At 37.4% G+C, this 14,840-nt stretch overlaps 1 protein-coding gene across 3 annotated transcripts in view; it reads left to right on the forward strand.

Moving 5' to 3' along the window:
* The window catches only part of BCAS3 (BCAS3 microtubule associated cell migration factor), a 592,536-nt gene that overhangs the window by 297,026 nt on the left and 280,670 nt on the right, over positions 1 to 14,840 (forward strand). For all 3 annotated transcript variants that reach the window (XM_007464906.1, XM_007464904.1, XM_007464905.1), the window contains one exon: positions 1,632 to 1,729. In XM_007464906.1, coding sequence (XP_007464968.1) covers positions 1,632 to 1,729 — 98 coding nt within the window. The remainder of the gene's footprint in view (positions 1 to 1,631; positions 1,730 to 14,840) is intronic.

Raw genomic sequence — 14,840 nt, forward strand, 5'->3', positions numbered from 1 at the left:
CTCTCTCTGCAACTAGAGAAAGCCCCCGCACAGCAGCGAAGACCCAGTGCAGCCAAAAATAAATAAATAAATTTATTTAAAAAGCATCAAAAAATACCTCTTCACAAAGATTAACTCAGTGGATCACAGATCTAAATGTAAAAAGCAAAATTATTTAAAAAAAAGGACTCTTTTTCTGTAGTCCATAATTGGTATGTCAGGCTTCTATAATCTGTCCCATGGTACTTATCGATTCTTATCTTCCGCGAGTATCCACTATAAACCCGATGCTTAAGCCAAATCATGCTCCTCAAGATGCCCTGCATTTATCATGCTTGGTCACAATTCCAAGGGTTCATTTGTTCTAGTTCTATGTTTAAAGGGCACTTCTTGCCCCTTTGCATATATACACATCCTAAGACTGTATACAGGTCCAATTTCTTTTTTTTTTTTTTTTTACATCTTTATTGGAGTATAATTGCTTTACAGTGGTGTGTTAGTTTCTGCTTTATAACAAAGTGAATCAGTTATACATATACATATGTTCCCATATCTCTTCCCTCTTGCGTCTCCCTCCCTCCCACCCTCCCTATCCCACCCCTCCAGGTGAATTTCTGTTATAGCACCATAAGATCATCTCGACCTGCTGTGGACTGTACATTCCCCCCCCCATTTCTTCATTCTGAGCTTTCATTACCTATTTCATTCATTTTCACACTCCAGTTCTTTTGCATCAGTCCTGAATGTCCATGTGCTATACTATATATCTGCACACAGACTTTGTATTTCGTGTTTTGTTTCTGCTTGTTCCTAGAATAATACTGACATGTGATTAATATTCAGCAAATACTTACTGAATGAACGAATCGCCAAAAATGCATGCTTATATTGTTATAACAAGTCTTTATTCCTTTAAGTTGCCTGGGCCTCTCAAATCTTTTAGCCATACAGAAATTTTTGTGTGAATAGTATTAATCTAATACAACTGGAAATAGACTCTTGGCATTTACATATTTGCCATTCCCAAGCAACTTGAAATTGTATGTAGTAAATTGCAATTTTGCTGAGACTCTAATTGATTCTTCAATGCTAATTGATAATTTTATGGAGGTAACTCAGTTAGATAGTAGTAATCCTAGCTAACCCCCTGGCAGCCAGATCCCAACACAGCTTTGTTATCCTATGCTTGTTGTCATATATAAAGTAACTTTCATTAAGGATTTTAAGGGAGTGGCTCAAAATTTGTATCTATTAATGCTGTCTTTTAAGGAAGGCATGGTTCTATTTATGAATTTGAAGATTCTCAAAACTTTTCATCTCCTTTGCAAATGCCAAAGTTTTCAGTATAATGTGTTTTGTGTCCTCTCCCATGCTGCTTAATTTATCCCTTTAAATTAATTTCAGTTTTTCAGTCCCTTGCTTAAAACCTATTGAAAACATACAAAGAGAAGAAGAGGTCTAGAGTGTAGAGAATGCTGTGCTTTAGCCTTCTATGAGAATAAGGAACTGCAGCTCCCCTGTTTGCCTTGTTTTAGAATGAATGGTTCTTTAATGGATTGGGCTATTTCAGCATTCCTGATTTAAGATCTCTTGTAGCCAGCGACAGTTTTGATGCCAGTAACATATGTGAATTAAATTAAATTGCATTGCAGGATCCAGCCAGTCCGCTCTGACCCAGTCAGCATGCCAGGGTCATCCCGTCCAGTGTCTGATCGAAGGGGAATTTCCACCGTGATTGATGCTGCCTCAGGTAGAAAACTACCTCCAAAGTGTTTACTGGGTATTTCTGTGCATTTTTAATTTCTTTTCTTGCACAGTGTAGCGAGTATATATTTTTTTGCCATCTTCCTCTTCTTTTTTCGGGGGTGGTGGGGAGGGATGGCTGCGTGTGCACATGCAGTTGTGTGTGCACATGTGCGTGTGAGGGGTGTGTGTGTGTGTGTGTATTAAAACAGTACTGTGTCTACATTTGCTGCTAAACGACGCCATGCATTTAAATATTGTTGAGGTTGGTGAATGATGGGGTGGAGTTGACACTTGATTAAATGTCATGAACACAGTATTGAAGGCTACAGCGTTGATGACTGTTTTGCCTTTGATCTCTCAAATGTGGAGAAGCAACCTTGACAGAGAACGTAAATACAATGTATGGATTCAATTTACTCAACCTGTTGAGTATCAAAGTGCCTGATCTGTGGAAGTAGAGAGTCCAAATGCTATAGCTTAAATGGTTTTATTATTGAAAGCATAAAGTTTAGAAATTCATTAACTTAACTCTATCTATCACAATGATTAACTTCCTGTCCTTGGAAGCAAGCCATGAATATGTGTCATCAGTACCTGGAAGTAGGTCTTTGTCTCTATAGGTGATAGTTGCTACATTAGTATTGTAAAACTGTTTTCTGCCAGGTCTGCCAAATAATAGAACTGCTCGTAATAATACATTTTCTCATCTCTAAATGCAGTCATAAAGAAAATAAGGACAGTGATGCTTTATATATGGTGCATCTGTGGCACATCTGAAGACAGCATACGGCAGGGCTTCATCAAAAAAAGTCTCTTACAAGTAGAATTATTAAACCCTCGGCATTAGTCAAACAGTTGAGTCAGAGAGGATTTTAATCTATAGCAACTTCAAAATCCCTAGAGACAGCTGACTTGATTGAGGCTTAAAATGTGAAAGAAAAAGGAAACAAACACAAACCTGATTTGTGAAGGTCTCTTTTAAAAGACCAAAGCTTCTGTTTCTGATTCTGTCTCTGGATGTGTTTCGAAGTTCGAAAGCTCATGGGTTTCGTATGTTTTCTTGGCTTTCTGAACTATTTGTCAGTGGATTGTACCTTGTGTCTGATTGAGCTATCCACTTCCAGGGCTGTGCTTTCATTCTTAATGTAAACTCTTACTTTGGAGAACTCATACTTGTTCCTCTGCTTTAACTTCGCAACCAGGGTAGTCCCCTGGAAACAAGCACAGAAATATCTAAGGTCCCTAGCCTTGCACTGAATGAGATATTGAGATAGGTGACTTAAACAATAAATCTTTTTGATAGTTTCAGTCTGTCAATGCTAACAGATCCTGCTCATGTGAAATTATCGTTTACAATTGTGAATCCTGGAAATGATGTATTTTAGCCTGAAGTATTTTATTCAAGATTTCAGTAGTAGGCTTTGTTGGTTTGGGGGTATTGGTTTTTTGTTTTTTTATGTTATTAAACTGCCATATTATTAATGTTTTAGCATCAGGTAACTAGCTATTGGTCAAGTGAAACACATGTCACTAAAGCAGTTCCCATATGTGTTATTAAATGTGCCATATTCAGTGCACAATTCTGGGTTAAGACTTGTATTTATCACATATCATTATCTCAATTTTAGCTCTTTGTAAAGTTCTCTCATGCCACAGAAAGGAACTTCAGTGAACTATTGCAACCATAGTTTTGATTTACTCTGTTGCAAGAAGAGTTTTTAAGTTGATGTTTGAGCAGGGGATTCAGTCTTTGCCTTTGATTTACTCAGATTTCCATCAGAAAAACATGTAGGAGGTTCTAGGATATTGTTCTCCAACTCTGAGCCTCTGCCTGACAGTACTAATCTTTGGAGTAGAGAAGGACTTCTTGGTGACCAAGCTGTATTATTTTTCTCGGCCTCTTTTCACTCCAGAAAACTATAGCTCCTTTCAGAATGACAGCCAGAGCAATGAAATGTGTGTGCTACGTTCTCTAGCTGAGCTAAAGAAACCCCATAAATGAGGGATTAGACTTCTATGAATTATCCTCTGCCTCTCAAATGGTTTGCATCCCTTTTGTTGAACATGTTTTTTAAGTGGGTGAATGATGTTTTGTTGGGGAAACTTCATCTACTTCTATCTAGTAGGACCACTTATTTAACAGTCTTACTTTCTATTGAGAAAAGATAGAGATAACAAGATAGAGGTTAGATGATCTGGGTTCTTTTTTTGAAATTTATTTTATTGAAGTATAGTTGATTTACAATGTTGTGTTAATTTCTGCTGTACAGCAAAGTGATTCACTTATACATATATATACATTCTTTTTCATATTCTTTTCCATTGTGGTTTATCACAGGATATTGAATATAGTTCCCTGTGGTATACAGTAGGACTTTGTTGTTTATCCATTCTGTATATAATAGTTTGCATCTGCTAATCTCAAACTCTGATTTGGGTTCTTTATGAAAGGAAGTTTATGGGGAAATTCCGTTTTAGATTCTTCTACTAAAAAGAGTATAACATATTTTTATAATTGCTCCTAAACCAGGAAGTGCGTCTCTGATTATGACCCATGCATTGGAGGCAGCTGCATATTATGAAGATGCTAATCTGGAGTTTTGATTGCCTTTGCTTAGAGAGATATGACCAGTGTGGCATCTCCTCTTATCAGGGTTCATTGCTTTGTCTTACCGTCAAGCAATTTATACGACTAAACTTATTGTCTTTTTAATTGTTCCTATGGCATATTTTTTTTCTCCATTACCAGTAAAAGTGTAAAGAATATGAGAAAAATGTCACCCTGGAGCAGCTCAATCATTTAAGCATTCCAGTAAGTGTTGTCTCAAAATGTTACACTGAACATCTTCCTTTGACAGCCTGACATGCATCCGCCATCAATTAAGTTATCTGAACTATTCTTGAATCTCTCTTTTAACAACATCACCTTTCTGGGAAAAGACTTGCATGTGTTTATAATCCCTTTCAATTGTGAAAGGTAACCCTTATTCTGGTTACCTTTATTTTAGTGGCAGCTCTTGCTCTGTCTAAACCAGTGGTAGTATTATTATTTTTCATCTAATTACTTTTCAGAGGCATAGTATTTAAAAGTTAATGTGACACTATCACATCTTTTGATGGCCGTGACAATTTTCGAAGTGAAAATATTATTTAAACCTTGGGTCTGTATGTTCTGTTTTAGGTATATGTGTATCTTGCAGTGTTATTCTACTGAAACTAAAAGAGATCAGCAGGGCATTGTGCCACTCTTGCTAGCAAATTTTTTTTTTTCTTGATCATCTAATATGTTTGTGCTTCACTCCTTCACATGGAAATATATTACCTAAACTACATGTTTTTCACTTATTAACTTTGATAATTTAGGCACAGTGTAAATTCCATGCCTTTAGATACCTATGAACCAGCTTCTTGCTGTCTCTCTCTCTATATATGTGTATTTTAGACTCAGCAGATCTATACTGCTTTATATGTAGATGTTGCTTCCCATGACATGTTTCATCTGATCTTTGGAGTTTCAAAAGATACTGTCCTACCTCAGGTTTTGAGTTTAGATAATTGTATGAGGTTCCCTTCTTGACTGAGGAGAAGACCATTCTGGAAATGGACTTTATAGGATTTATCCATACACACGGGCTACCCAGAACAAATGGGATTTGAATGAACTGCTCCATCTTTCCGGTCCAACTGATTGACATCAGTGTCCGAATCTTAGACAGTATGTCTAGGCAAAGCAATGCATGGATTACTTACTTTTTTTTTTCCCTCTGTACATTCCTTTTTTTCCTAACATTCCTGGTTAGGTAACTAAGAATTTCTTCCCTTTGTCCTTTATAACATGTGTCCTTCTTTTGATAAAAGTGTAGGACCTGAAGAGAAAAAAAAAATACTGTCAATGTCCTGTCCAAACTTGTTTCCCACATTGGTGACTGAAGTACTTGTTCCAGGCCTTGCAGGCTGTACTTGTTGGATAACTTAATAACAACTCTAATTGCTTCTGAGTCATCCACACAAAGAGCCTAGAAAGATCTGGTTCATCCTAAGTTTGTTTGTCCTCGTTTGTAGTTTTACTATGGAAATTGGTGTTTACCAAGAAAGAACTCAAAGCAACTGAGATTTAAAGACAAACTTATGCCTGACTTGTATGAAGAGCAGACACCTTTGTCAAACTCTATGAAAGTAAACATTTTATAGAGAAAATGTTACTAGAAGTGGTAAGAGCAGCACTGATGTACATTCCTGAGGCAGATGACAGTAGGAGAGGGAAAATTGTGACAGATAAGTAAAATGAGTTCTTGCTCTTTAGAGCAGGCTTTTTGGTACATAAGGTATTGGTGCTACTTCAAGCATTCCACTAAATAGGGACAGAGTTGCAGACCTGGTATTTGTTGTTGTTCTTGACTCAAGAGAAATGTTATTTTTGTTGTACAATTGCAGTCATCTAAATGATTTCTAAGGAATTAATTAATTCAGGCTTCCAGCACCAATTCTTCTGGAAAGCAAAATAATATGTTTGCTTGAAGAAAATGGAAACTGGTTTGATTTGATTGATTTCATAATGATCAACTGTGCCTACTTTGTGTATTTGGCATTTGGTGCATCAGACCCTTAAAAGAACAAATAATACTCACTAGAAGAGTATGGTTGGGTAGGCAACAAGGATATTATTTGAGGAGTCAAATTTCTGCTGGAGGGACATTCTGATAGAGGCATGCTTTTATCTTACAGAGATTTTTCTGATGCGCTGGGGGAAGCATATTCCTAAGGACTGTATTTCACTGTATCTACAGTTGCCATTTCAATCTGAGGCAGACAAACTTAGTTATTGCATCTTAAAGCCATCAGAGGCACAAGAGCTGCTGGTGGTAAGAAGCAAGAGATTTATAAGAAACACCATTTGGTCTACCATGGTGAGGCCACTTAGCTCCGTGACTTTTTTTTTTTTTTAACACCATTATTGGGGTATAACTGCTTTACAATGGTGTGTTAATTTCTGCTGTGTAACAAAATGAATCAGCTCTATGTATACATATATCCCCATATCCCCTCTCTCTTGCGTTTCCTTCCCACCCTCCCTATCCCACCCCTCTAGGTGGTCACAAAGCTCCGAGCTGATTGCCCTGTGCTATGCAGCTGCTTCCCACTAGCTATCTGTTTCACATTTGGTAGTGTATATATGTCCATGCCACTCTCTCACTTCGTCCCTGCTTACCGTTCCCCCTCCCCATGTCCTCAAGTCCATTCTCTATGTCTGCATCTTTATTCCTGTTCTGCCCTTAGGTTCTTCAGAACCTTTTTTTTTAGATTCCATATATATGCATTAGCATACGGTATTTGTTTTTCTCTTTCTGACTTACTTCAGTCTGTATGACAGACTCTAGGTCCATCCACCTCACTACAAGTAACTCAATATCATTTCTTTTTATGGCTGAGTAATACTCCATTGTATATATGTGCCACATCTTCTTTATCCATTCATCTGTCGATGGACACTTAGGTTGCTTCCATGTCCTGGCCATTGTAAATAGTGCTGCAGTGAACATTGTGGTACCTGACTCTGTTTGAATTATGGTTTTCTCTGGGTGTATGCCCAGTAGTGGGATTGCTGGGTCGTATGGTAGTTCTATTTTTAGTTTTTTAAGGAACCTCCATACTGTTCTCCATAGTGGCTGTACCAATTTGCATTCCCACCAACAGTGCAAGAGGGTTCCCTTGTCTCCACACCCTCTCCAGCATTTATTGTTTGTAGACTTTTTGCTGATGGCCATTCTGACCAGCGTGAGGTGATACCTCATTGTAGTTTGTTTGTTTGGTTTTTTTTTTTGTGGTACGCGGGCCTCTCACTGTTGTGGCCTCTCCCGTTGCGGAGCACAGGCTCCGGACGCGCAGGCTCAGCGGCCATGGCTCACGGGCCCAACCGCTCTGCGGCATGTGGGATCTTCCCGGACCGGGGCACGAACCCGTGTCCCCTGCATCGGCAGGTGGACTCTCAACCACTGCGCCACCAGGGAAGCCCCTCATTGTAGTTTTGATTTGAATTTCTCTAATGATTAGTGATGTTGAGCATCCTTTCATGTATTTGTTGGCAATCTATATCTTCTTTGGAGAAATGTCTATTTAGGTCTTTTGACCATTTTTGTATTGGGTTGTTTGGTTTTTTTGATATTGAGCTGCATGAGCTGCTTATATATTTGGGAGATTAATCCAGCTCCATGATTTTAAAACTAGAACTGAGTGACAGAAGCTATGATGTTATAATCATGGTCTTGAACTTTTGCTGAAACCTTCAACAAGTCATGTTTCCTACCTATCCATTCTTCTCTGCATCTGTAAAAAGAATTTAAGTTTCCCTATGTAAAAATTTGTTTCACCTCTTTTGGCAGGAATGTGTTCAAATTATTTCCTAAAATAATTCCCAGATATAAAGGACATAAAGTTCTTTTGAAATGTTGAGATATTTCTTTGAATAAACAATATGGTTTTCATTTAATAGTGTTCCAGATATTCTTTGTGATTATAAGGTGACGAAAACTCCAGGCATACTTGTACCTTGGGTATTCAAAGCCTATGTGGGATCAGTAAGAGGATTATGGATGAGGGTGAAATTAAAAGAAGGCTTAGTCCTGACCTGTGAACAGAGTCCCTCAGAGGGGAAGAAAGAGGTCAGTACTTTTACTTTGACACTCTTTATACTTTAAACAGTAAATATTCAAACTAAGATATTAAGATTGGCTTTTTAATTAGAAATGAGGAAGTCTGTGCATTATTTCAGCTCTAATCTAATGAACACCTACTGCCTGTAGAGAATCAAAAATAAATTTTAGAGATTAAGAATAAAGGGAAAAGACCTAGATTTCTCATCAGAAAAGTGCTCAGTCACATCTCTCTCCTTCTGATTTAAATATTCCTCTCATTCTTCTTTCTAATATTTATAGGATGTTAGAAGATGAAATTCAAGTTAACAATGTGGAAAATTTTAGCTCAGCACAATTAAGGAAAAAATCATTGCCCCACTTGAAAATGAAGAAACTGTAAACAGAAGTAGAAGAAGCTGCCAGGAAAGTTTTTTCTGATGACACATTACTTCTTTGAATAAATCTTTGTGTCAACTGAAACCTCGCCTTTGCTTTCTCTGTTGCAAGCACCAAGTCCTTGACAAGACTTTAAGTCTTTCCTAAGCATTTTGAGAAGGAATTGATGGAATTCTCCCTACTGTTGATATACCAGGTTACCACATATTTACATGGGACTTTTGGGCCAAAAAACCCAACATTTCTTTTTTGTACCTTTATTACTACATCTTTAATACAAGGCTGGACTGTTTATGTAGTCTGTTGCCTGAGACTGTGGTGGCAGAGGGACAATATTGGGGGCAGTATTAGAATTTGTTTAAGTCTGAACCGGGAATTCCATCAGTCTTAGTGACATTAGTGTCAAACTGTTAGTGCCACACTATTTTAAATTGTGTCCAAGAGCCTGAGGCTTATGCTTATAGGTGCCATCTATAAACTTAGAAACAAACAAAAGAGCCTCTCTCCATTGAATTTGAAAGCCCAGTGAGCAATTAAAAAGCAGCCTGGGACCTCACCCGGACAACTAGTCGGAACCAGAGCTCTTGATATTCCCCTGGATATTGTTGAAAACTGTCAGAGAAAAACTAAAGCAAATAATCAAAGTGGAAATAATTGTTCCCGGGAACAGTTTTATTTTCAAAGCTTGGTGCAGTGGAAGGAATAGTGGCTAGTCACTTATGAATCTTTGGTTCTAGTCTCAGCTCTGCTTGGAACTACCTCTTTAAGAATTTGCTTCAAAACCCAAGGCTTGCTTCTATAAAATGAAGAAAAGTATTGAAGTAGGTTATTTGCAAAGTCCCTTCTAGCTTGAAAAATTGATACATCCGTACTTCAGATCACCTTTGAAGAATTTTTTAAAATTAGGGTACAGTTTACATATAGCAAAAATACATATCTTAATCATACAGCTTGATCAATTTTTATGCCCGTGTAATCACCAGGCAGATCAAGTTAGAATATTTCCATCAAGCCAGAAAGTTCCTTTATTTCTCTTCCAATCAAGACTACCTTTGGCCTAGACTATGACTTTTATCATCATAAGTTAGCTTTGTCTATATTGAACTTCGTGTAAATGGAATCATTCTGTACGTACTCTTTTGTGTCTGGCTTCTTTTACTCAACTTAATGTTTTCGAGATTCATCCAGGTATTACATGTGTCACTAGTTCATTTTTTTCTACATTGCAGTGTGGTTTGAATGTAACACAGTTTATATATCCATTACCCCGTTGTTTTTAGCTTTTGGCATATTATTAATAAAGCTTCTATAAACTTTTCTGTGTAAGTCTCTTTTTTTGCGGCGGGGGTGGGGACATATACATTCATATCTTTGGGGCCTATACCTAGGATTGGAAGTGCTGGCTCACAAGGTAGGCATGTGTTTAGCTTTATTAGGATCTGCCAAGAAAGTATCCCTAAATAACTATACCATTTTTTCATTCTGAACAGCAATGTAGGAGTAGTTCTAGTGAATGTAAACTGTGGTTTTAATTTGCTTTTATCTGATGAATACTGATGTTGTGCACCTTGAATATACTTACTGGCGATTTGGATATCTTCTTTTGCAATGTATTTGTGAAGTCTTTCACCAGTTTTTGTTGGGTCTACTGTCTTTATTGAATTTCAAGGGTTCTTTAACTATTCTGGGTAAGGTCTTTCATTGGATATTTTGCCAATATGTTCTTTCAGTTCATTGCCTTTTCACTTTCTTATTGGTGTTTTTTGACAAAGCAGAAACCCAGACTTTCCATTGTTTTTCCTTTTATGTTTTCTGATGCTTTTCTCTAGTAATTGTATGGTTTTGGCCTTTGCATTTAGGTCTATTATCCTTTTCAAATTATTTTTTATTATGATATGAGGCAAGGATCAAGGTTCAGTTTCTTCCGTACAAATGTCTCGTTGTTCCTACACTGTTCATTGAAAATATATGCCTTTCGATGATGCCTTTTCTTTTTTCTTTTTTTCTTTTTTTTTTGGCGGTACGCGGGCCTCTCACTGTCGTGGCCTCTCCCGTTGCGGAGCACAGGCTCCGGATGCGCAGGCTTAGCGGCCATGGCTCACGGGCCATGTGGGATCCTCCCGGACCGGGGCACAAACCCACGTCCCCTGCATCGGCAGGTGGACTCTCAGCCACTGCGCCACCAGGGAAGCCCGCCTTTTCTTTTTTTTTTAATTTATTTTTGGCTGTGTTGGGTCTTCGTTGCTGCGTCAGCTTTCTCTAGTTGAGGCGAGCGGGTGCTACTCTTCGCTGTGATGCGTGGGCTTCTCATTGCAGTGGCCTCTCCTGTTGCAGAGCATGGGCTCTAGGGCGTGTGGGCTTCAGTAGTTGTGGCACGTGGGCTCAGTAGTTGTGGTTCATGGGCTCTAGAGCACAGGCTTAGTAGTTGTGGCGCACGGGCTTAGTTGCTCAGCGGCATGTGGGATCTTCCTGGACCAGGGCTCGAACCCGTGTCCCCTAAATTGGCAAGCGGATTCTTAACCATTTACACCACCAGGGAAGTCCCGATGATGCCTTTTAAAAAACTCATATTTTTCCTGGATTCTCTATTTTCTTCCACGTGTGTGTGTGTGTGTGTGTGTGTGTGTGTGTGTGTATTTATTTATTTATTTATATATGTCTTTATGCTACTATCGTACTATATTAAAAACTGGAGCTGTTTAGTAAGTTTTGAAATGTAGCAGATTAATGTCTCTACTTTTTTTTTTTTTTTTTTTTTTTTTTGCGGTACGCGGGCCTCTCACTGTTGTGGCCTCTCCCGTTGCAGAGCACAGGCTCCAGATGCGTAGGCTCAGCAGCCACGGCTCGCAGGCCCAGCCGCTCCGTGGCATGTGGGATCTTCCCAGACCGGGGCACGAACCCGTGTCCCCTGCATCGGCAGGTGGACTCTCAACCACTGCGCCACCAGGGAAGCCCTCTACTTTTTTTTTTTCAAGTATATCTTGGCTATTCTAGAATATAGAATATAAATTCATGTATCAATTTATCTTTGTATTTCCACACACATGCATATGTACACGCATACCGGTGGATGGTATGGTCCACGGACATCTGGAAGTCCCCAATACACTTCCAAGGGGTCAGTGCGTGAAAACTATTTTTATAAATATGAAGTCATTATTTGTCTTTTTTATACTGTCTTGACATTTAGTATCGATTGTGCTGAAGCAATGATAGATAAGACTGATGGCATCTTAGCATAGTTAAAAGCAGTGGCACCAAACTATGCTTGTAGCCAATGCAACCCACTCACAGTTTAAAAAAAAAAAAAGATATAATTACTTAAGGCTGTCTTTGATATAGTAAACATTATTAATTTTACTAAATTTTAAAATCTAATACATTTTATTAAATTTTCATGCTTGTGTACTTTTTAATGTTCTGTATATCACAGTCGAATTAATGCACAATGTTGTCTTGAGGAAATGCACTTGTGTGTTTGTTGTGCACTGAACTAGCAACTGTTTTCATGGAATGCAATTTTACTTGAAAGAACAGCTGACAAACTGTTTATTAAGACATTGGTATTTGGCAGAAATTTTCTCAAAAATAAAGTAAGCCTGTCATTTCAAAGAAGACAACTTACAGTATTTACTACCAATGATAGAAATTCTAGTCTTCAACTGAAGATTGGAAATTTGGAAACCATGTATCCACCAGTCTGCTTAACACGTTCCCAATACTTAAACACATTTCTGATGAGATAGGTGGTGATATTGACTAGTGTGATATTTTATATCATACAATAAATCAACATTTGGAAGATCTGAAATATTTTCCAAATGACCAATCTTATGATATGATAAAATTATGTCTAGGTAATGGATTCATTCCAAGTGCAAGATAGGACAAAGGATTTTAATATGACAGAGTACAAAAGTTAATTGGTATGGTTTCAGATATCATTGTAACTAATTTGTTAAGTGTAATATCAAAGACGAATATCCCCAGAATCTGCAAAGGCTCAGAATATGAATATGCTACATCCTTTTCCAGTCACATTTCTCACTGAGGCCAATTTGTCTTCACAGACTTCAACCAAAACAACATATCACAACAGATCAAATACATAAGCTGATAGGAGAATCCACCTGTTATCTATTATAAAGATTTCTCTCCAAAAAAGTAAAAATGTCACTCTTCTCACTATTAGTTTGGAAATTATTTTTAATAAAAATACTGTTTAAACAGCCAGTGCCACAGAGATACAAAAAATCATAGGAGAATACTATGAACAGTTCTATTCCAGTGAATTGGACAACCTAGGAGAAATGGAAAAATTTCTAGAAACATATAACCTTCCAAAACTGAATCAGGAAGAAATAAACTGAACCAGACCAATCACTAGTAGTGAAATTGAATTTGTATTTTTAAAAAAATCCTAGCAAACAAAAGTCCAGGAATGGACAGCTTCCCAGGGAAATTCTCCGGAACATATAAGGGCTATCCTCAAGCTAGTCTAAGAAACTGAAGAGAATGGAACACCTCCAAACTCATTCTATAGGGCCATCATTACTGTGATACCAAAACCAGACAATGACACTACAAGAAAAGAAAAATATAAGCCAATATCTCTGATGAATATAGATGTAAAAAATTCTCAAAAAACCATTAGCAAATTAAATTCAGCAGTATATAAAAAGGATCATACACCATGATCAACTGACATTTATTCCAGGGATGCAAGAATGGCTCAGTATCTGCAAATCAATCAGTGTGATACACCATATTAACAAAAGGAAGGATGAAAATCATATGATCATCTCAAAAGATGCAGAAAAAGCACATGACAAAATCCAGTGTCCATTCATGATAAAAACTCTCATCAAAGTGGGTACAGCGTAGCATATCTCAACATAATAAAGACCATTTATGACAGACCCACAGCTAACATTATACTCAACTGTGAAAAGCTGAAAGCTTTCCCTCTAACATCAGGAACAACACAAGGATCCCCCTCTCATCACTTCTATTTAACATAGTATTGGAAGTCCTAGCTACAGAAATAAGACAAGAAAAAGAAATAAATGGCATTCAAATTGGAAGGGAAGAAATAAAACTGTCACTATTTGCAGATTACATGATATTATGTATGGAAAATACTAAAGTCTCCACCAAAAAATCTATTAGAGCTAATAAATGAATTCAGCAAGGTTGCAGGATACAAGATTAATATACAGAAATATGTTGCTTAGCTATACACTAATAATGAACTATAAGAAAGAGAAATTAAGGAAACATTTAATTTAGAATTGGATTAAAAAGAATAAAATAAACTTAACCAATGATATGACCATAGGAGTTAACATCCAAAATATATACATAGCTCATCCAAAAAAAACAAAAAACAAAAAATGGGCAGAAGACCTGAATAGACATTTTCCCAAAGAAGACATACAGATGGCCAAAAACCACATGAAAAGAAGCTCAGCATTGCTAATCAAAGGAGAAATGCAAATCAAAACCACAATGAGATATCACCTCACACCTGTCAGAAAGGCTATCATCGGAAAGTCTACAGATAACAAATGTTAGAGAAAAGGGCACCCTAGTACACTGTTGGTGGGATTGTAATTTGGTGCAGCTACTATGGGAAACAGTATTGATATTCCTCAGAAAACTAAAAATGGAACTTCCATATGATCCAGCAATTTCACTCCTGGGTATATATCTGAAGAAATAAAAGCTCTAATTCAAAAAGATATATGAACCCCAATGTTCATAGTAGCATTATGCACAATAGTCAAGATATAGAAGCAACCTAAGTGCCCATCAACAGATGAATGGATAAAGAAGATGTGGTATATATGTACAATGGAATGTGACTCAGCCATAATAAAGAATGATATTCTGCCATTTGCAACAATGTAGATGAACTTGGAGAGTATTATGCTTAGTGAAGTAAGTCAGACAGAGAAAGACAAATACTCCATGTTACCACTTATATGTGGAATCAAAAAAATAAGGCAAATGAATGTATATAACAAAACAAAAACAGACTAACAGATATAGAGATCAAACTACTGGTTACCAGTGGGAAGAGGGAAA

Source organism: Lipotes vexillifer, unplaced genomic scaffold (genome assembly GCF_000442215.2).
Source record: "Lipotes vexillifer unplaced genomic scaffold, Lipotes_vexillifer_v1.1 scaffold788, whole genome shotgun sequence".
NCBI lineage: Eukaryota > Metazoa > Chordata > Mammalia > Artiodactyla > Lipotidae > Lipotes > Lipotes vexillifer.